General features: G+C 44.4%; 1 protein-coding gene across 14 annotated transcripts in view; it reads right to left on the reverse strand.

Moving 5' to 3' along the window:
- ERC2 (ELKS/RAB6-interacting/CAST family member 2) overlaps positions 1–23,780 on the reverse strand; it is a 2,157,515-nt gene that overhangs the window by 1,305,724 nt on the left and 828,011 nt on the right. For 11 of the 14 annotated variants that reach the window (XR_010186955.1, XR_010186949.1, XR_010186953.1 and 8 more), the window contains 2 exons: positions 10,913–11,053; positions 6,370–6,405 (listed from right to left, as the gene is read on the reverse strand). Coding sequence is in view for 4 of the 14 variants with exons in the window: in XM_063940841.1 (XP_063796911.1) it covers positions 6,370–6,405; positions 10,913–11,053 (177 nt within the window). In the remaining 10 variants the exon portion in view is untranslated. The remainder of the gene's footprint in view (positions 1–6,369; positions 6,406–10,912; positions 11,054–23,780) is intronic. The other 3 variants (XR_010186954.1, XR_010186951.1, XR_010186950.1) reach the window with 1 other exon arrangement.

Here is a 23,780-nt window from a genome sequence, read left to right on the forward strand (position 1 = left end):
ACTTCTGCCCTAAGCAATATTATGAACTTGCTAATATTGCTTTGGGAATGCTGCAATATTAGCTGGCATGGCGGGAATTCAATTAGCAGCGGTAATTTACCGTGGGCTAAATAATCCCACAGGGCTATTCATTTAGCCCTGAATTCAGCCCGCAGGCTGCATTTATCAGGGATTGTATTGCCCATCTGAAAAGACAAAAAAAAAATCCATGATAACTAGCGAGTTAACAGGTGCTATGACCCTGATGAAGCACGAATCCGTGAAATTTTAATGGTTTCTGTCTGTTAACAATCTGTTAATATGTTAATTTAATGAGTGTTACAATGTGGTTCCGGTGAAAAAGGTACTGGGATTGAATATACTCAGGCGATAAAGCCTGCGGCTAATACCCTTTTTCATCCCCATTAATTTAACAGGGCTAATTGAATTTGGCCAATAATCTCTTATCTCACTCTGGCACAACCCTAAATTTCTCCTCAGCTTGTGTACAGCTTTTCTGTCCTGTGCAAATAACTTTCTAAACAATATTGCCCTACTACGATAATTCCAATTGTTTGAAAGGTTTGGGTATGAGTGACCGGCGCTTGCGATCCCGCCGGTCACCATAGCGACCCTGGGAACCCGGGGATTATAATGCCGGCAGGGGTGCGAGCGTAAAAAAGCCCCTTGCGAGCAAGCTGCGCTCGCCACAGATTCTATTCCCACTCCATGGATGTTGTGGACACCCACTAGTGGGAATAGTCCCTGCTAGTCAGCATGCCGGCTTTTGGGATTATGTGGGGGCGGGATGTAGTCGTTGGTACTGTGACCGCCGGTCACATAACTACATCCCATTTGAAAAACGCAGAAGTTGCTCTGTGTTGAGCCCTTCATTAAGGCTTACTCTAACTTTCTACCTTTCTTCCTCTTACTTTGACATTAAATTAGGGTTCAAAATGCTGGCGTTTGGGATGCCGGAGATCACAATACCGACCGGGGGAAGGTAAGTATACTTACCCCAATGGCCCCCTAACCCTCCCATCCCACAGCCTGACCCTATCTCCCCCCCCCCTCCCACAGCCTAACCCTCCCCAGTGCTGCCTAAACCTAATACCCCCTTCCCGCAGCCTAAACATAACCCCCCTTCTCAGAAGCCCAGCTCTAACCCTCCCTGAAGGGTGCCTAACCCTAACCCCCCCTCCCCGCAGCCTAACCCTAACCCTCCCCCTAAACCTAATCTCTCCACCCCCCTCCCCACAGCGGCTTACCTTTCCGGCGGCCCAGCAGTGTGTCGTTCAGGATCCCGGGTGTTGGGTTGCCGAAATTGTGATCTCAGTCGGGATCCCGGCACTGGCAATCTGAGCAGTGGCGGGATTCCGGCGTCGGTATTTCGACGTGATGAGGAAACAGATCATCATGACAGTGCCTAGTTCAAAACATTTATACTTGCTGAGAGCAAGGCTGACTAATATCAGAAAGTGTTTACAAACAAACACTATACTGACTCCTATATAAACTACACGTTCTCTGCAATCTGTTCCAGGACTTATGCACAAAGCACCTATCTATGTTGCTTTGTAGACAATATACTACATACTGTAATCCTAGCCAAATAAAATAAGTCTTTATTGATCTGAATATATATTTATTAGCTGTATCCATCGCAGCATTTTTCAGAATGAAAGAATATATTATACTTCGATTGTTCCATTCCTAATTATTTACAAAAATTAGCTAATGGAAAGTAAAGCAGTCCAAAACAAAACTTGTACAAAATGTTCTCACAAATACTGTAAATCAAATAATTACACAAATCAAAAATAAAACATGCATGCACATTATACTTTGTAGGATCCTTCAGAGTAATAATAAATGGAAATTATCTACGAGTTATGCTTTGTGAGGGGCAAAAGTTTACTGTACTGTCTACTTTTGACAATCGCACTTAGCCACAAATTGACACAACTGATGTACAGTTTTATTCTATCAAGAAAGCAATAAGTCATGAATCTCTGTATTATGTTGGTGGCAGCATGTACCCAAAGTCATGACCAGCTGATGTGCTATAGTTACAGGGTGAGGTGCTAAGATGCCATTACATTAGGCAGCACGGTGATAGAGCCAACCATGAAATAAGATAAACAATTCCTACAGTAAATCATAAGAATTTTAGAATTCGTCAAAGGTGGCCTGTGATCATATGAAAACATAATACATGAGGCTGTAGGCTTATAAAATTGTATACAAGCCATAGGATTCTAATATAAAGCTCAATATCTGTATAAATTCCAGTTAGGTGTAACCGTGTTTAATATACAAGATTTAACATCCAAATATTTTTTTAAGATCATTCATATCAAAAATTTAAATTTCATCAAAAATTTGGTTTTCATCAAGGTTTGACAACATTTTGTTGACTGGACTACTTTTTATTTAGAAAATGTATATATATATTTTTTCTACTATTAATTGCCCGCAAAACTAGGATGCACTAATTAGAATTTTGTGGAAGTTGTGAGCTGCACTACTGGTTGTACAGTATATGCTGCATGATGAGTGGTGTGGTCCATATACTTCACTTGCCAATTTGCAATGCTTGCTGAACCCATGAGCAGTAATCTTCCACTGAGCAGGGATATGGACAGATACCGTACAACAGAACCAATTGGTTTTCATCTTCTGTGATTTCCCATTAAGAGGAGAGTGAGCATTCCATATGCTTCAACATACTACATTCTTAACTCGAACAGGACAGGTTATATCTGGTGTAGGAATCTTGGATCTTTTGTCCCAATATAGAAAAGGTTCAGAGAAATAAATGATGAAGTAGTAACTGCTTGCTACTGCTCCGTGATGTCATACACAAAGACATATTCATGAGAAGTTTCCTGCTTCAGCCACTGGGGCTGATTCTGAGCATATAGCGCACGCACAGATGCAAATTTACACATCTTTGCATATGTCCATCCTGTTCTGAGTCGGGTGAATTTGGCTGGGCCTGTCTATTTGTGGGCTATTCAGGACGGGAACTAGGTGCTGACAATGTGATTGCACATAACCACTTAGACTTGTGAGTGTCCTTGATATGCAGGAAAACCTACACGCGATTCTGAGTCGTGCATGCAAGATAGCTAGGGATATTTAAGACATACTGTATCTCTTAATCATGGTGCAAGTGCAGAAACTAAGGACGACGGTTGTGGCGAATGGGGTAAAATCAATAGGTGGCCCGGGATTCCGCTTGTACACAAAGAAAAACCTGCATTAGTTGTTTGGATATTATTATTAGCAGAAGATTGTAGATCATAGTACTGCAACCTCCCGCAACGGCAGCCACTTTGCTTGCAACACAGAATAAGCCCCACTATGAGGAGCACTGCTAGAAAAACCGTGCAAAGTGCAACAAAGGGGGAAACATAGGGAGAACCAAGGTTATTTTATCTGGTGCTAAGGAAATTTGAGGCACAAACTGGGAAATTGTAGAAAACCTGTAGTATCTAGAATTCACAATAATGGAGCCCGTACTAGGTGAGTGAGCACTGCGTCGCTATGTTACCGTACTGCAGGAATCACTAGACTGTTCTTGGCAGGCTACAGAACACCAGGACATAACATTGTTTGTGTCTGTCAGTGTTGCATTCTTACAAAGGATGGGAACTAGTCTGCTCGACTTTGCAATGAGTTTTGGCCCAGAACATAGCCCTTAGGGCTGTACAGATATTGGATGGAGAAGTCTGCTGTGCCGTGAAGCAAAATAACATTAAGTTCTGTTTCCCTTGTGGAGACACATCATGAACATCGGATCTACAGCACACTTGTTCTTATTGTTAAAAGTTGTGCATCGTCCTGTGTTTGTGTTTCAGCTGGAAGACGTTGGTATATTCTCTCAAATCATTTGTGCTGCAGATTCCCGCAATACAAAGCCTGAGAACGCAACAGAGATATGTGTGGCTGATCAGTTACAGGTTGTTTGTGATTAAAAAGAACTGGAAATAATAAATACAAAAAGCAGATGAGAACAATCAGTTGGGTCAAACTGGAGCCGTCGTGATGAGAAAAATGTTGCAGAATGCAACAAAGAAAGATTTACACATTGCCCGGGCACAAAACGATGGTCTGTGGAGAGCATTCTGGACAAATGTAATTGGCAGAGCTGTCCTCAGGGTTTTCATTGTGAAAAACACATGTTAGTCAAACAATGATTAAAGCTGAGCAACTGCTTACATTAATTATCGAAAAACCATGTCAGCATTGGGAAAATAATTATGGAGAAAAGTCAAAGAGTGCAATGCGTGACATTAACCTGCAAATGGCTGGTGAGACGGATGGCGTTTGCCGGCGACCAAAAATCTGTGGTAACATCGTCAACAAGTGCCGGGGGCCAAACAGTTGTGTCAGAAGAAGCAGTTTGTAGGGGAACAGCTGTTCCGTTTGTTTGTGTACAAATAGCAATGAGGACGGTAAATCTTGACAAAATGGGGCACAAAAACATAATGCAGTGTTTCTAAATCTCTAGCCTGGACTACGGTGTAAAAAGACTGCAGGATATCGGCTAATTAAGATGGTGTACGGTCTTAAACTTTAAACCTCTTAAGGCTTTAGTATGTATGTACAGGAAGGTTTGAAATGCACAAAAGGTCAGAACAGTTCACTATAGAAGCATATACAGTAACTGTAACAGAGTGGCCCAGCACTGACGCCTGAAGGCATGAGATCAAGACCAATGTTAACACTTCTCCACTCTACATACTAGAAGATTTTTTCCATAGCTATGAGCAATAACGACGGTTGTAAACGATCAAATCAGTCAGATGGTTCTAGTATGTACACAGCAAACGATGAATGATGCGCGCACCCGTGGTCGTTTGAAGCAGGTCATCAGTCTTCCATGCATGCAGCTCAATCCCCTCAATCCCAGCAGAGCAGATCATTCGTCGTTCAGATTGTTTGTAAAATCGCGCAGTGTGTACACTCAGTCTTGTTTGTCAGGGAGTTCAGGGGAAATCGATCATCTTCCGAACTGTTCATCTATTAAGTCTTCTAGTGTGTATGGGCCTTTAGGACTGTATGTCTGGAACAAGCGTCAAAACTTAGTTTGGGATAAGTATAATGTAATCATAAAGACTATTTGGAACAAATAAAGAGAATGCATTCAAATTAGAAGAACATGTCTCTTTATTTGAAGAATACATGTATAAATGGATGTAGTTATGTGGTCACAATATCATCACCTACATCCCAAACCCTCACTAACCCGACGGTCAGCATGCCAACCAACAGGGACTATTTCCACTCGTGAGTGTCCATGACATATATAGAGTGGGAATAAAATCTGTGGTGACCGAGCCCACAAGGGGATTTTTTCTTAATTTTTTGTTGTCTTGTAAGAAAACATAAAAACCTCTGCACTTTGCTGCTGAGTCCTCTTTGAGGATTTCATTGGATCTCGTGGATTGATCTATTTGTGATTTGTTCTCTTCAACACCCTGTGATTTGTTGATCTCTATTGTCATACAGTGTCTTTAAAATAAAAGGTTTAAAACAAAAAAAGTATGATAGAACTTTGGATTGGTCTAGCTGACAGTGAATAAGTGACCAACTTGCCCATTGCATTTTCAGTGTTTTTAATATTACACTGCATAAATGGATGATAAATCTGTTTCCTTCCTCCAATTTACATAACCGCTCACAGGAATTAGCCACTGCTGTCAGCAAAGGAGATGGAGGAAAGAGGTAAACGGTAAGAAGCTGAAGCTATACTGTATACAGGCAGTTAGTGAGTGAGTTACAGAAACTTAATACATGCTGACAGATCCACTTTACAGCGCCTTAAGACAACGTTACCAAGCACTGTTGTGTGATTAATACTCCGGCATTACAAACATGACATGCCGTTGAGGAATTCTGTGGACCCCACCTGTGCACCATTAAAACCGTGCATGTTTATTTCCTACGCAGCTGCTGATCCTCCTGGCTGTGTGGTACAGTATAAGCAAAGCTCCGTAATACAGATCACAATACAGCGCAGAGCCTTGAATGGAATTTCATTTGTTGAAATAGAACTAGTCCCTATTTACAAATAACTCTGAAAATAAAAAGCAATTTTCAATGGAAGTTGACAAACATTATACACCTGAAGGATCCTACATGGCATAAGATGCATTGAACCTGCTAGTCACCTCTCATGCACGCAGTGGTGCTGCACAAAGCAGAAGCTACTAATCGATCGTTCTCAGCAGTGAGACACAGACATGAAGCAGGCAGCGCCGGGGGCACATGAGCACGGCCGGAGTGATGCTATGAGACAAGAAGTGCAGAGCTATATGTTGATACATTGCTGTACGATGGAGGTTGCATGCTGTGTCATGTTTTCCATTTATGGCCACTTACAGGATTGTACATCTGATTGAACAACTGCTCAGCTTGCTACATTGGGGAGTTGGGAGCGGATAACATACACAGAAAAGGGAAAAGAAGAAGGAAAGATTCAGGAAAACAGTATTAACTCGACAAAACCAGTGTATTTGTACAATAGAAAAACCCTGGTCTTAAATATGTAGCAATGTAAGTTCCTAAACATTCCACGGTGAATGCGAGAAAGTCACAGGAGACAAACATGTGTTTACTTTGGCTCCTAGAAGAGAATGGATTGTGAAATGTATGGTTTACTGTTACTTTTCCTTTCTCAAGTTAAATAACCCATGAAATAAAGTAGGCTGTCCACTTTTGATGACACATTAAGTGCTGGACTTGAGCGATGAATCACCAGAAGTGCTTTTAGTGAAGATGGCAATTAATCACGTAACTTTCAAAGATAGTAATAATAAAAGATTAATTAAGCACTATTGTTAAATACACGCCATTCATTTTCCAGAATGCAAATCGTTGGGGGTCACGACAGGAACATTCTAACAAAAGTGGAAGGGCTGGCATGGAGATTAGGAACATGTAGTTACTGCAAAATCAGAAGAAGAAAAACAAAATCCCCAAAACTATTATTTCTCAACAACAGAAACATTGTGAGAGCCCCAAACAGTGCAATCTAACCACAGCTCTCCCGGAGAAGCTGAACAAATGCAGATTAGTGGCGGGGTGCCGGGCGATCTCGAACATTTTATTTAGGAGCAAACACTTAAAAGGTAAACCCATGCCTCATAAGTGATTGCCCTTTTAAAAAAACAAGTACAAGATCGTCCGGCATCCCAGCACCTCGGCGATCTCGGACTCCATTACATCCCACCGATAGCACCGCCAGCTCAAGAGAGCTCAGCATGTCTTACGTATGTACAAAATGTTTTTTGCCGCTGAAAAAAAACTAAAATAAAGATTAGAATGATTATGAAAACAACTACAATGCAATACATTTAATTATGAAATGCGGCTATACTATGTATGTACCGGCCTTCTGTGATCTGTGTATTTCGGTACTTTTAGAAGAACTCCACCAAAGGTGAAGCACAAATACCTTGGATAGGTTTCTCTTGGGTCCCAGATTTTTGTAATGGCCCAAACTGTATTTTTCATAAAGGTTCGGTAGATGTCAATGCCCCGCTCTCATGAACTTCCCATTATTGCGAATGGGAAATGCACAGAGGGGGAATATCCCTACCTGGTCAGCATGTTCAGTGGTAATAAGAAGGAGGAGAACAGTGGAGGTCATTCCGAGTTGTTCGCTCGCAAGGCGATTTTAGCAGAGTTGCTCACGCTAAGCCGCCGCCTACTGGGAGTGAATCTTAGCATCTTAAAATTGCGAACGAAGTAATCGCAATATTGCGATTACACACCTCGTAGCAGTTTCTGAGTAGCTTCAGACTTACTCGGCATCTGCGATCAGTTCAGTGCTTGTCGTTCCTGGTTTGACGTCACAAACACACCCAGCGTTCGCACAGACACTCCTCCGTTTCTCCGGCCACTACTGCGTTTTTTCCGGAAACGGTAGCGTTTTTTCCCACACGCCCATAAAACGGCCTGTTTCCGCCCAGTAACACCCATTTCCTGTCAATCACATTACGATCGCCAGAACGATGAAAAAGCCGTGAGTAAAAATCCTAAGTGCATAGCAAATTTACTTGGCGCAGTCGCAGTGCGAACATTGCGCATGCGCATTAAGCGGAAAATCGCTGCGATGCGAAGATTTTTACCGAGCGAACAACTCGGAATGAGGGCCAGTATACGACCATTATAGCCATCAGAGGCCACATACGGTTTAATGGTTAATGGCTCATAAAAGATAACTACACTTTTGGATTTATTTCTTTTTGTATATTGACTTCTTCATCTCCTACATTTAGGAAGAGTCATACTTTGTAGTGAAGTTTTATGAATATAATTCTGTACACAAAGAATATAATTAACATAGGCAATCCAGTAAACTATTAGTAGGATCATTAGGTATTTATGTAAATATTTTATCCAATTTTATCAATTCCAAAAAAGAAGATAATAATAAAATTGTCACATTTAAATTTTGTCAAGGCTCTGAGGGATTGAGAGACATTTATCAACACAATTTATAAGAGAAGTGGCACAGATACATCTCTGATAATATACAAATATGGGATCTTTTACATAAAAGCTTGTTATCCATATTTAGTCAGCGTGTTTCTCAGAACTGACACACAGAGTATGACTGGCAGGCAGAGTCAGACTGGGGTATAAAGGGCCCATTAGGGAATGCAGTGGTAAGGACCCAAGCGGTGTGGCCAGATACCAGAGGAGGTGTGGCCAATCATTAGAGAGGATATGGTCAGCCTCCAAAGAACAGGGACCCTTTATAAGGGAGGGGAGAATGGTGTGTCAGTTCTGCCGTAGTGCCAATCTTGGTGTAGTTTCCATAAAAACAAACCAAGCACCCAAGTTCATCCATGGTCCTGCTCCGTTGCTGATCCACTAGTAAAGTAGCAATGTATAATTTAAGTGAACAGTCAGGAACCTGGCCCCCAGAGGAGGGGGTGGACCCTCAGGCAGTGGGCCAGTCCGTTGCTGGCAGTACCAAATGGTGATTACTGAAACTATGAAGCCAATAAGAAAATAGTAACCTAACTCAGCATCTATGAAAAAGTCTCTGACTAATATGGTTTCAGCAGTTATTATCACAAGCTACACTGATAAATGTCCCCCCACTATGGTTAGCCTGGATTATTGAAGAAATCTATACTACTTGTCACTATCGCTATGTATGAAGAGGCTGAATCTGTGGATAAAATCTCTCTTCCAAAATACAGAAGAGGAGTGTCAGAATACATTTAATCAAGAACACAATTAATCAAATGAGTTACAGTACACTGCACACAAGTTCTACTTTTACAGCCGTGAAGACGTCAACCTTTAAAGAGTTAAGTGGAAACCAGAATTTTCTAACTCTCCAACAGAGACTCTCCAGCGTTTTATCTGTTCTAGAACTTAACTGCAATGTATCAATAGGGAGGATAATAGTATGTACTGTACAGGGTGGAAAATGTTCCGTATTGAACTTTGCATTGTTCTAGTGACCCACGAGCACACAGGGAAAAATGGATGATGCTGCCAGTTTGTCACCATTTGTGAAGAGCTGGTGAGTAACTGAGTAAACATCATCAAAATGAATGAATAACACATTATAGCTAATGGCTTTGTAATAGGAATTCCCAGATTCCAAGGGGAAAACTCTATGTGCCAAATGAGCCATCTGAGGTGTAATTAAGAAAATAATATTAGATGGTGTCTGCAGATATGTTGTTTTTTTTTTTTTGCAGAGCAAAACCCACAACAAATAATAGACAGTTTGGTAGATGTATTAACTTGGAGAAGGCATAAGGAAGTGATAAACCAGTGATAAAGCAGTGTTAAGTGCAAGGTGATAATGCACCAGACAATCAGCTCCTAACTGTTTATTTACATATTGGAGCTGATTGGCTGGTGCGTTTATCACCTTGCATTTATCACTGGTTTATCACTTCCTTATGCCTTCTCCAGGTTAATACATCTGCCCCAGTGTTTGATAACTTAGATGTACTCTGAGAGATATGCATCATGTAGCAAGGTAATTTAATGGGGGGAAGGGGGGGTAGTGTGATTAAATTGGATGCGATGGGCGCAGTGCTATTCTGGAACAGCCCATTGAGCTCAGCAACATCGCTGTTATTTCCCATCGCACCCCATAGCGTTGTGAAGAAATCTAGTGATGTTGAGGATACTGTAATGGCAAATCTGTGCGCAGCCAAAAATCATGGTGATGCTTAGCGGTTATCCCCCTAACTGAATCGTCCCAAATGTATCATAAGCTCCAGAAAGGGTGTACTGGTGTAAGAACACACTTAAGTATTGATTGGGCCCCCGAGAGGAAAAATTCTATTAATAGTACTTTAGAACAACGGAACTTTAGATCACTGCAGAACAGTCTACAACGCTAGCATTGCGGGAAATGTCAGGTAATTTGTGACTATTACAGATTACCCTGGGAATAATAGAAATTCTTCAGTATTGCTGACATTAACAGTACCTGTTCCTTGTGTGGAACGTAGCTCCCAGATTTACACCGCAGCTTTGTTTGCACAATAAAACATTGTAGCAATCAACATTTTTTGATTAGTTTAAGATAGTATCCTCCAAGAGTTCAGTTTGGCAACTCGATGACACAATTTAATCCCGAAAAACCACAAAGACTTTGATTTGTAATTACTGTATGTTTGGGTTCAGACAAGTGTCAGTGCCCTCTCTGGCCCAATAACATGAGGTTTATATACAGCATTTGTGATAGACTGTTGTTTTACTTTTTCCAAACTCCCATCACCAGTACTGACAAGACCGTTGTTTCCTAAAGTTCAAAGGAGGCTTTGATGCAGCTGTTGCTCTGCGGAGTGCAAGAAATTCACCAGTGCCTGATTACAGTATCAGAGACTTTCCAGACATGTCATACACCATCTTATTCTATATACAGAAATACTGCACTTACCTTTTTCAACTGCGCTTCCAACTTACTACACTCCTCTTTTTTCTGTTCAATGGCCATTTCCAAGGACTTCAACTTGGAGTCCCGCTTTACACCAGACGAAGCCAGAGTAGAGGCATGTTCTTTCAAGTCAATTAAACTGGTCTAGAAATATAAGGAAGAACAGTTAAGGCCTATCCTCTAAAACAAACGTTGGTTTGGGCTAATTGCTTCTTAAGCCAGCTACACACTAGAGCTATGGCCAATTGCCCTAATGGTTGGGCAAAATTCCCTTTGTCCCGGACAAGCAGGGATTGGCCGTATACATATGAAGGATGGAACAACATATCGTTCATCATTTACACTGTGCTGGGTCACTAGCGATATCTTTTGTGGGGCCGACCGGAGGATGTCGCTAACGACCCACGGGAGTGTGCAATCATGCATACACAATACACAATGTAGATGATTTGTCATTACGAAACAGTAAATTGTCCCAACATCGTGCAGGTGTGTACCTGGTTTTATGGAGTTGTATGTCACAGCCTTTGTTATCATAAAGGTAGTCCCAAGGGAATAGTTCTCCAATGAGGAAGACGACTGATGTGGCTGGCAACTCAAGTTTATTATTTTATTTATTATCAGTTATACAGATGTGTCCTATCACATCTTTTCTCCGTGCGCTACAAGTTGCGTTACACATAACACGTGAGTGCCTTGTGACTCGGTAGCATAGAGCTTTTTTGCGTTTTTTTCTGCAAAAAATGTGTCTTAGACGCAAAGTACTGTAATATGACGCACAAGCAGCTTCTGGTGAATAAAATGATATGCAGCATGCATATATTCTGTATGTGACCGCGAATGTATCTGCATACAAAATGCTATGCTACGTGTCATTTGAATGCAGATAGAGCCGCAATTCCACACAGAATATAGGCATGCCGCATATATATTTAAATCAGCAGAAGCTGCTTGTGCGTCCAATTACATTACTTTGTGTCTGAGATGCATTTTCGCTGAAAAAACGCAAAAAAAAGATGCTCGGTGCTATTGAGTCCCGCCACGGCATGGTGCGACTTCAAGGGCTGTAGAGCGTGACTGCAGCAAGGATGTAAGTGGACACATCTGTACATATAGCGTACCATATTAGGCGGCGCTTTACAGAGACTATTTTATATGTTCTACCACACATACACGCTAGGATTAATTTTTGTTGGGAGCCAATTTAGCCAACAGTATATTTTTAGATTGTGGGAGGAAACCGGAGTACCGGAGGAAGACCAAACAGTCATAGGGAGACCACACAAACTAAACACAGTTGTGGGCTGATAAGGTTGGTTGTTGATCTCTGAGACAATCATGTATTTAGGCAATTTGTTTTAAAATGGGTTACATTCAGGCAATGCTTTGTTCTATAGCAGCTAAGTCATGCATTCATACCAGTTTTCGGTATAAGTGATACAGGTATGACCGACATGGGAAGACTTAATGGAACAGATGCTGTGCTTTTATTTAGAGCTTAAATTTCTTAATAGTGGTTCTCCGTGTTACTTATCAGTACTAGTTGTGTGATTAGATGGAAAAGTTTCCTATAGCTTAGACCATGCTGATTTTTGGCTATCAGGTTGTTTCATATCAGGTCTCCATGGTACACTGTCTGAAGCTAAACACACACGATGACCTACTGTATTTAATCAATTTAGGCCAAAATGCTCAAATCACACTGCATTGTGTGGATTCCCAAAAAAACAACAACAAAGACTATCATCTGGCCATAACTGATAAGAGTTTGCTCAGGCATGCAGGAAAACTCAAGTGGTGATTATTGGCAATCTGCCTGTGTTTTGCAACGGCCAAATGTTTTGAGAATGACACAAATATTAATTTTCACACAGTCTGCTGACTCAGTTTCTATGATGGCAATTTGCACATACTCCAGAACAGCGGTGGGCAACACGCGGCTCTCGATCCGCATGCGGCTCTTTCTATCTCCGCATGCGCCTCCCGCTGCCCTACTGCAGTGCCGAGCCAATCAGAGCTCGCGAACCGGCAGCCAATCAGGAATCTTAGCTGCCGGTCCGCGAGCTCTGATTGGCTCACGGACCGGTGCCTATTAGAGAGAATCAACGCCGCTGGAGATTGAGGGGCAGGGGAGGCGCATGCTGCGCTCTCCTCCCCTCACAAGCAGCAGACTGAGCAGAGCAGCAGCGCTGCGGTGAGCAGCAATTGGGCGGGCGAGAGCGCAGTGTGGGGACGTGTATCTTACACTGGGGGCATATCTCGCACCGGGGGGACATGTGGATCTGGCACTGTGGTCATATCTGGCACTGGGGAGATGTGTATCTGGTAGTGGGGGCATATCTGGCACCAGGGGGACATGTGTATCTGGCAGTAGGGGCATATCTGGCACCAGGGGGACGTGTGTATCTCGCAGTAGGGGCATATCTGGCACCAGGGGGACATGTGTATCTGGCAGTGGGGGCATATCTGGCACTGGGGAGACGTGTATCTGGCACTGGGAGCATATCTGGCACCGGGGGGAGATGTGTATCTGGCAGTGGGGGCATATCTGGCACTGGGGGGACATGTGTATCTGGCACTGGGGGCAAATCGGGGGCATATCTGGCACTGGGGAGATGTGTATCTGGCAGTGGGGTATATCTGGCACTGGGGAGATGTGTATCTGGCAGTGGGGGGATATCTGGCACTGGGGGCATATCTGACACTGGGGAGACGTGTATCTGGCAGTGGGGCATATCTGGCACTGGGGGTATATATGTATCTGGCACTGTGGGGACATGCTTATCTGGCACTAGGGGCATATCTGGCACTGTGGGGACATGTTTATCTGGCACTGGGGACATATCTGGCACTGTGGGGACATGTTTATCTGGCACTGGGGGCATATCTGGCACTGTGGGGACATGTTTATCTGGCACTGGGGGCATATCTGGCACTGGGGGCATATCTGGCACTGTGGGGACATATGTATCTAGCACTGGGGGCATAAATGTATCTGGCACTGTGGAGACGTGTACCTGGCACTGTGAGGCATATGTGCACCTGGCACTGTGGGGACATATGTATCTGGCACTGGGGCATATATGTATCTGGCACTGTGGGGACATGTGTAACTGGCATTGGGGGCATATATGTATCTGGCACTGTGTGGACATATGTGTATCTGGCACTGTGGGGACATATGTGTATCTGGCACTGTGGGGACATATGTGTATCCGGCACTGTGGGGACATATGTGTATCTGGCACTGTGGGGACATATGTGTATCTGGCACTGTGGGGACATACATGTATCTGGCACTGTGGGGGCATACATGTATCTGGCACTGTAGGGGCATACATGTATCTGGCACTAGGGTTGGTGTTTTTATATGTATGTGGCACTGTACAGGGGCTTTATTTGTATGTGGCACTGTACAACATGACTAAAACTGGGGTTATGACACAAGGTCATACGCCTACAAATGTCAAACTGAAAGGTGTGCGCATAAAAATGGGGTGTGGCTTTCTGACAACTATGCCCCCCCCCCCATTTTTGCGCAAGTGCATGATAGTGGCTCTTACCCTTGACTACAGATCTTTTCTGGCTCTTTGCCTCTGACTGGTTGGCCATCCCTGCCCCAGAATGTCATGAAGAGTGATCATATGAATTGCAATTAATTGCAGAGTCTCTCTTTGTCATGACAATTAACTTGATCCCAAAAACAACATTCCAATGCATTTCAGCCCTGCCACAAAAGGACCAGCTGGCATCACGTCAGTGATTCGTTAACAAGGGTGATAGTGCTGACGAGGACAAGGCTCTTCCTCTGTTAACCTATGTTTCTATTAGACATAAGGATATCCTTACAAAGAAATAAGGATCAAATAAGGCTAGTGATAAAAAATAATATAAAAAAATAAAATAAAATAAGGGGCAGACTAGATGGGCCAAGTGGTTCTTATCTGCCGACAAATTCTATGTTTCTATGTTTCTAACCATGGTTACCTGCAAGGAAACACGTGCAGTCTTCACTGCTTCGCACAAAAAAAGGCTTCACAGGTAAGGATATTGCTGCTAGTAAGATTTATCGGACCATCAAGAACTTCAAGGATGGTCTCCTAAAGTTAATTCAGCTGCTGGATCGGGGCACCACCAGTGCAGGGATTGCTCAGGAATGGAAGCAGGTAGGCATGAGTGCATCTGCACGCACAGTGAGGCGAAGACCTTTAGAGGATGGCCTGGTGTCACTCCAGGAAAAACATCAGGGACAGACTGATATTCTGCAAAAGGTACAGGGATTGGACGGCTGAGGACTGGGGTAAAGTTATTTTCTCTGATGAATCCCCTTTCAGATGGGGTTGCACAATTTAAATCAAATTACTAAATCATGATTTAAATTCAAATGATTAAATCATGATTTAAATCAAAGCGTTAAAAAACTACAACTTTTGCTTAGAAAGAGATAGACGTGTAGGTGGAGGCAGTCCTTTTTTTCTTTTTCCTTTTTAGCTCAGCTGGGGAGAATAATGGATGGTGTATAGGAAAATCCCCATAGCTCTTCAGTTATACTTTCACTTTTGAAGTCTGAACAAGCAGAGACAAGCTGTTATAAGTATGGCTACTTCTGGCAGTAAACAGGATGCAATTTGGTTATATTTCAACTAAAAGACTGTCCCTGGTAAATCTGGATGTAAAGCTGAATGCAAAACATGCAGTAAAGTAATGCAAGGACTTGTAGAAAGAATGAAAGACCATTACAAAAAAAGTGCTTCACATTCTGATGATGGAAATCTTAATTCAAGAAGCGAAGGTACAACTACTCATGGAAATGACAATTAATCTGTAGCTGCTGTTGGTGTAGGTCTCATCATTCTACTTCCACCCCTGTACCATCCTGCTCTTCTGATGTGGAAATGTGCAGCCCACTTTCTTCACCAAGGCTTTCTAGTGGACATGCAAGTAAGCAAAAATCCACAAAAGCAACAACACTTGAAAACGTTGTAGTCAAAACTACCATATCAGAAAAAGAATCTCTTGACCTGCAATGTGCTCAGTACAACTACGCAACAAATTAACCATTTAAATGTGTTCAACACCCAGAGATGATTACGTTTGTGCAGATGCTTCGCCCAGGTTACAAGCCACCCAACCACAATGATGTAGGTGGAAAGTTGCTTGATGAGGTGTGTCAGTCTGTTCAAGAAGTAAGCAAGGAAAAGTTGAAAGGCTAGACAGTGTGTATGGCTATTGATGGCTGGAGCAACATGCATAATGAGCCAATTATTTGTTGTTCAGTTACTTCAGATGACTGCGCGTACTTAGTAGAGAGTATTGACACATCAAGCCAGAGTCATACTGCAGAGTACTTAAGTGAACTTGCAGCCAAAGGTATTAAATTGTGTGAAGAATCTTATGAGTGTTCTGTGAAGAGCTTTGAGACTGATAATGCTGCCAATATAGCGAAGATGAGAGCAGACCTGAAAGAAACTAATGACCTGGATATTATTGCACATGGATGTTCTTCACACTTAATGAATCTTCTTACACATGACCTCAACATTCCAGGAGTTAAGGAACATATCATTGCTATTATTAAGCACTACAGAAATGACCATTTTTCAGCAGCTAAATACAAAGAAGCAGGTAGGAAAAGCCTTATACTACCAAGTGACGTACGCTGGAATACTACGGCAGACTGTTTGGACTCCTTTCTGAAAAACTGCCCGTTCTTGTTACAGTATGTGATGAAAACAAAGATGGTATCCCACAAGACATTATTAACAAAGATAATGACTTTGGTATTAAGCAGAGTGCTGAAGATTATTTGGCTCAACTGAAACCTGTAGCTGTAGCCCTGGATCGTGCACAAAGACGCAACTGCACTGCACAATCAGTGAGGTCGTACAAGTGTGGAAGAAGATGATCTTGAAGAGATTGGACACCACAGCAATGTAGTAAAGATGGCAAAGGCAAGAGCTAAAATTGCACTTACAGATACCTACTTGCTGGCTAATCTACTTGATCCTAGGTACAGGGGGAAAAAGCTTAGTCCTGCTGAAATTGAGAATGTCATAGAGTTTGCTCATGTCAATAATCGACAAATTATGCCGGTCATCATCAACTTTCGTGCATCCATGAAACCATTTGTACCATACATGTTTGAAGTGGACACTTTACGCAAAGTATCTCCTCTAGCCTGGTGGATGTCCTACGCTGCGTAATCTTCATCATCTTCTGTAGTAAATCTTCTGAAGTAGATGTTCACTGCAGTTTCATCAAGTGCAGGAATTAAAAGGATTTTTTCAACGTATGGTTTTGTACAATCCAAAACACGCAACAGATTGGGAAATGAAAAAGCAGCTTAAGTGGTTGCATGCTACAGAACCTTTTCTGTTGAGGACAAACGTGAGGACATAGACAAAGACATGTACATGTTTGACTCAGACTCAAACAACTGATTGAGTGAAATTCAGAGCCTAATTGTACTTCTTGATGCAACTGTTTAGTGTGTATTTATTCTATTACCGTGTTAATTTTGTTACTGTTCTCACTTCAAAAACAGTTTAGTGACTAACAATGCCTTTTCCAGCATGATGGAGCAACTTGCCATAAGGCAAAAGTGATAACTAAATGGCTCGGGGGAACAAAACATCAACATTTTGGGTCCATGGCCAGGAAACTCCCCAGACCTTAATCCCAGTGAGAACTTGTGGTCAATCCTTAAGAGGTGGGTGGACAAACAAAAACCCACAAATTCTGACAAACTCCAAGCATTGATTAGGCAAGAATGGGCGGCCATCAGTCAGTATGTGGCCCAGAAGATGACTGACAGCATGGCAAGGTGAATTGTAGAGGCCTTGAAAAAGAAGGGTCAATACTGCAAATATTGAATTCTTACATAAACTTAATGTAATTGTCAATAAAAGCCTTTGACACGTATGAAATGCTAGTAATTTTTCTTCAGTATACCATAGTAACATCTGACAAAAAGGTCTAAAAACACTGAAGCAGCAAACTTTGTGAAAACCATTACTTGTGTCATTCTCAAAACTTTTGGCCATGGCTGTATCTATCACAGGCCAACTGCAACAACAAACGCCATCAAATTAATATTGTTCAGCTTGATTAGCAAGCTGCCTGATTTGTACAATGTGTCAGTTACACGCTTGCGGGCTTGACCATAGCCAAACCCACAATCACATTTATGAGGAAAAGAAACAGAGCTGCAGTAGAATAACAGCAACTTACAGAGATCCTGTGTTCTACACGATCTTATTTACAGGTACAGAGTGAGCCAGCGCAAGAGAGCGAGAATAGTGCAGGCCGACAGACCAACCCAGCTCTCCACTCCAGCTATCAGTTTGTGCGTGCTCTGCATGTTCTTTCCTGAGCAAACTGGGACATGGTGGAGACACCTCCAACTTGTACCTTACATAAGGGCTGATGCACAGTAAGACTTGCCCAGAAACCTAGAGGCTTTTGTCACGAACCTCGGGCAGCGGCGACCGCGCTTGTCCCTGCGGGTGGCCTGGTCTGCCCGGCGCCTCTCTTCCCCTGTCAGTCTCCGGCTTCAGCGGCGGGTCGGCGCTGCTCTCCGGCGGCTTCCCGGAAGCAAGGGCGCCGCCATCACAAGCGAGGGCAAGGAGGCGGAGCAGGTCTGACGTCACCTGCCTGCTCCGCCAATCAGGCTAGGGCGGGGAATTTAAAATCAGATACCAGGCAGAGATCCGATGCCTGAGTATCTTCGTTTCTCCTGTGGAAGCTATGATCCAGAGCTCCCTCGTCCCTGCAAGCATCCTGTGCTTCCAAGCATCCTGTCCCTGCAAGCATCCTGTGCTTCCAAGCATCCTGTCCCTGCAAGCATCCTGTGCTTCCAAGCATCCTGTCCCTGCAAGCATCCTGTGCCTACAAGCAACCTGTGCTTCCAAGCATCCTGTGCCTACAAGCACCTCCGTGCCTCCAGTTACCTCCGTGTCTCCAAGCACCTCGTGCCTCCAAGCACCTCCGTGCCTTCAGTTACCTCCGTGCCTCCAAGCACCTCCGTGCCTCCAAGCACCTCGTGCCTCCAAGCACCTCCGCGCCTCAAGCACCTCCGTGCCTCCAGTTACCTCCGTGCCTCCAAGCACCTCCGTGCCTCCAAGCACCTCCGTGCCTCCAAGCACCTCGTGCCTCCAAGCACCTCGTGCCTCCAAGCACCTCCGCGCCTCAAAGCACCTCCGTGCCTCCAGTTACCTCCGTGTCTCCAAGCACCTCGTGCCTCCAAGCACCTCGTCCCTCCAAACACCTCGGTGTCTTCAAACACCTCCGTGCCTCCAAGCACCTCCGTGCCTCCAAACACCTCCGTGCCTCCAAGGGTCTCCCAGCACTCCCTGTACTCCCAGTACCTCAGTACCTTCAATACCACAGTGTCTCCAATATCTCAGTACCCCAGCCTTCATTATTTCTACAAGTCTTGTCTTACAGGAGACCTACAAGAATTCCTCTGGGCCTCCCGCCTGCCGTCTTAGTTCTGCATGAGGAAGACCTACATCCGGCCATCTCTACTACGACCCAGTGGCGGTTCCTCTTCCCGGTCATCGGAAGAAGCCCCGAGTCCACAACACTCCCAAACCAGGTCAGTGATAGTATACTCAGGCCTCATGGACTCGGGGGATCGGAACACGGACTCTAGTGCCATCCAGAACCTGGCTTCTCGAGTGCAAAGTCAGGAAGCAGCACAAGGTCAGGTGATGCAGTACCTCCAGCAGTTGTCCGGGCGTCTGGATCAGATTCAGGCGTCTCTGGCCTCAGTAATTCCGGCTCCTGTTCCAGTAGTCGCACCAGTTACCGTTGCCAGCAATGTTCAACCATCGGCCGGTGTCACTCCACGCCTTCAGTTGCCTACTCCGTCCCGCTATAATGGGAATCCCAAAAATTGTCGTGGTTTCTTGAACCAGTGCGAGGTACATTTCGAGCTACTTGCACACAACTTTCCTACAGACCGGTCCAAGGTAGCATATATTATTTCTCTGTTGGAAGGTTCTGCTTTGGATTGGGTGTCTCCATTATGGGAACGATCTGATCCCATGGTTTCCAACTACACCAACTTCATCTCGTCCTTTCGAAGGATTTTCGACGAGCCCGGCAGAATGACCACTGCTTCTTCCGATTTGCTCCGTGTTCGGCAGGGCGCCCGTTCCGTGGGCCAGTACGTGGTTCATTTCCAGACCATTGCTTCCGAACTACGCTGGAATAATGATGCCCTGAGAGCTGCCTTCTGGAACGGTCTTTCCGACCGGCTGAAAGACGAGCTGGTTACTAGAGATCTGCCGGATCCATTAGAAGATTTGATTTCCCTTTGCGTCAAGGTGGATCTTCGGATGCAGGAGCGTGGAAGAGAACGTAACCGTTCGGATCGTTCCAGGTTCCGGAATCCTACTCCTAGGCCGGTGGCCTCACCTAGCTCAGATGAGCCCATGCAAATTAACCGCTCCCGACTGTCTCCGGAAGAACGACAGCGTCGTCGTGAGGGTAAACTCTGCCTTTACTGTGGAGCCGCAGATCATTTTCTTAAATCTTGTAAAGTCCGTCCGGGAAACGGGCAGACCTAGCTTGTTCCGGAGGAGTCAAGCTGGGAGTTACGACAAAAGCTTCTCCAACTTCGGACTGCTTGCTTCCAGTAACTCTAGTCTCCAATTCAGTCTCCAGGTCTTGTGAAGCCCTATTGGATTCCGGAGCTGCAGGGAACTTCGTTTCTTCCTTCTGTGCCCAAAGTTTGGGTTTAAAGTTACGGCCTATCGAGCGGCCAATTTCACTGACGGCTATCAACGGGACTAGAATTTCCAAAGGTCTCATAATGTGGCGCACGGGGCCAGTTAAGCTGCGGGTCGGGGCTCTACATCAGGAAGATTTGGAACTCTTGGTAATCCCAGAAATGCCCCATGATCTGGTTCTTGGAATGCCTTGGCTGAAAAGTCATAACCCCCACATCGATTGGAAGTCGTCACAAATTCTGTCCTGGAGTTCCTTTTGTCACACTAATTGTCTTACTCCTGTTTGTCCGCTCCGTGTTACCTCCAAAACGGATGAAGAGCACATTCCGGAGGCATATCAAGGGTACAAGGACGTATTTTCGGAACAAGCTGCTGACCTGTTACCACCTCACAGGCCTTGGGACTGCCCTATTGACCTTGTCCCAGGGAAGACGCCACCTCGTGGTCGCACATATCCTCTGTCTCTTCCCGAGACTCAAGCCATGTCGGAGTATATTAAGTCCAATATGCTCAAGGGATTCATTCGCCCCTCTTCCTCCCCTGCTGGTGCAGGCTTCTTTTTCGTGAAGAAAAAGGACGGGGGGTTGAGACCATGCATCGACTACCGCGGCCTAAACGACATTACTATTAAGAATAAATACCCCTTGCCACTAATCACAGAGTTATTTGATAGGGTTCGTGGTGCCCGCATTTTTTCAAAACTCGACTTGAGAGGAGCTTATAATCTTATACGCATCCGAGAGGGGGATGAATGGAAGACTGCCTTTAATACCCGAGATGGGCATTACGAATACTTGGTGATGCCGTTTGGTCTTAGTAATGCTCCCGCGGTTTTCCAGGGATTTGTCAACGAAATCTTTCGTGATATGCTGTATCAGAGCGTTGTGGTATATCTGGACGACATACTGATTTTTTCCAAGAATCTTGTCGAACACAGGACTCAAGTCAAAGAGGTGCTACACCGTTTACAAGAGAATCATCTCTACGCCAAGCTTTCCAAATGTACCTTTGAAGTAACATCTATTCCGTTCCTCGGTTATGTCATCTCGGGGACGGAGCTTCGCATGGATCCGGAAAAGTTGTCGGCCATTCGTGATTGGACTCAGCCTCTTTCCCTGAAAGCAATACAAAGGTTCCTGGGCTTTGCGAACTACTACAGGAAATTCATTAAAGGTTTCTCCACCATTGTTGCACCCATTACTGCCCTGACGAGAAAGGGTTCTAATCCTAGTTTGTGGCCTCCGGAAGCCATTGTAGCTTTTTCTCGCTTAAAGTTAGCTTTCACGACGGCTCCAGTTCTCCAACAACCAAATTTCGAGGAACCCTTCTTCTTAGAAGTTGATGCATCTTCAGTCGGGGTGGGGGCTGTCCTCTCCCAGCATTCCTCTGATAAGAAATTACATCCGTGTGGCTTCCACTCTCGTAAATTCTCTCCAGCCGAACGAAATTACTCTATTGGAGACCAGGAACTCTTGGCAATCAAATCTGCCTTGGAAGAATGGAGATATCTTCTAGAAGGGGCTAAACATGTGTTTACCATCTACACGGATCACAAGAATTTACTGTACATCAAATCCGCACAATGTTTGAATCCTCGCCAGGCGAGATGGGCACTTTTCTTTTCCCGATTCTCGTTCATTATCAAGTACCGTGCCGGGACTCTCAATATTAAAGCAGATGCGCTTTCCCGTTCACAGGTTCCCACAGACGAGGATGAACCTCCGGAGCGGGGTTTAATTCTGAATCCAGTTTCTGTCTCTGCTGCTTTAACTACTCCAGCTCCTCCTCCTGGAAGAATGTCCGTACCAGCTAGATTCCGCCCAGGAATACTACGGTGGGTCCATAACTCCAAGTTTTCCGGTCATCCCGGCGCTCAGAAGATGTACAAGTTTCTGCAAAGGTCTTACTGGTGGAACACCATGAGGAAGGATGTACAAGATTGCGTTAATTCGTGTCCCCAATGTACACAACATAAATCTCCTCGTCTGCCTCCTGCAGGGTTACTTCGTCCTCTGCCTATCCCTGTGAGACCCTGGACTCACATTTCCATGGACTTCATCACTGACTTGCCCTGTTCCAAGGGTTGCAACACCGTTTGGGTTATCGTTGACCGTTTTTCGAAGATGGCACACTTTGTGCCCTTGACTGGTCTTCCGACAGCACCGAAACTGGCTCTATTGTTTATCCGAGAACATTTTCGTTTGCATGGGTTGCCACAAGAGATTGTTTCTGACCGTGGAGTACAGTTCACCGCCAGGTTTTGGAAAGCCCTTTGTTCAACTCTACACATTAAACTTAAGTTTTCGTCGGCTTATCATCCCCAAACAAATGGACAAACGGAACGAGTCAATCAAGATCTAGAGACTTTTCTTCGGTTGTATCTCTCTCCTTCACAGGACAACTGGGTGGAGTTGTTGCCTTGGGCGGAGTTTGCCCATAACCATTTGTTTCATTCTTCCACTGGGGAATCACCATTTTTCGTCAACTACGGGTTCCATCCCCGTGTTCCGGAATTTCCAAGCCTTCCGATAATAGAGGTTCCTGCTGTAGCGTCCACTCTACGACACTTTGGACAAATTTGGAGAAAGGTTCATGCTAATCTTAAGCAGGTTTCTGTTCGGTACAAGTTCTTTGCAGATAAGAAACGGCAAGCCGCACCTCAATATAAAGTTGGGGACAGGGTATGGCTGTCCACACGGAATCTCCGGTTGAAGGTGCCCACCATGAAATTCGCTCCAAGGTTCATCGGTCCTTACCCTGTGCTACAAGTCTTAAATCCTGTGGTCTGTAAACTGGGTTTGCCTGCCCATCTTCGCATACCTAACGCCTTCCATGTTTCTCTACTCCGTCCCCTCATACTGAATCGATTCCACTCAGCACTCCCAAGGCCAACGTCCGTAGTGGCAGAAGCTGGAGCGGAGTTTGAAATCAAAGCTATTCTGGACTCTCGTTATCTTCATAAAAAATTACAGTACTTGGTGGACTGGAAGGGTTATGGACCTGAGGAGAGAAGTTGGATTGGGGCTACTGAAGTAACGGCTCCTCGTCTGATTCGGATCTTCCACTCCAGACATCCGACTAAGCCCGGGAAGTGTCCAGGGGCCACTCCTGGAGGAGGGGGTACTGTCACGAACCTC

Source organism: Pseudophryne corroboree, chromosome 9 (assembly GCF_028390025.1).
Source record: "Pseudophryne corroboree isolate aPseCor3 chromosome 9, aPseCor3.hap2, whole genome shotgun sequence".
NCBI classification, from domain to species: Eukaryota; Metazoa; Chordata; class Amphibia; order Anura; family Myobatrachidae; genus Pseudophryne; species Pseudophryne corroboree.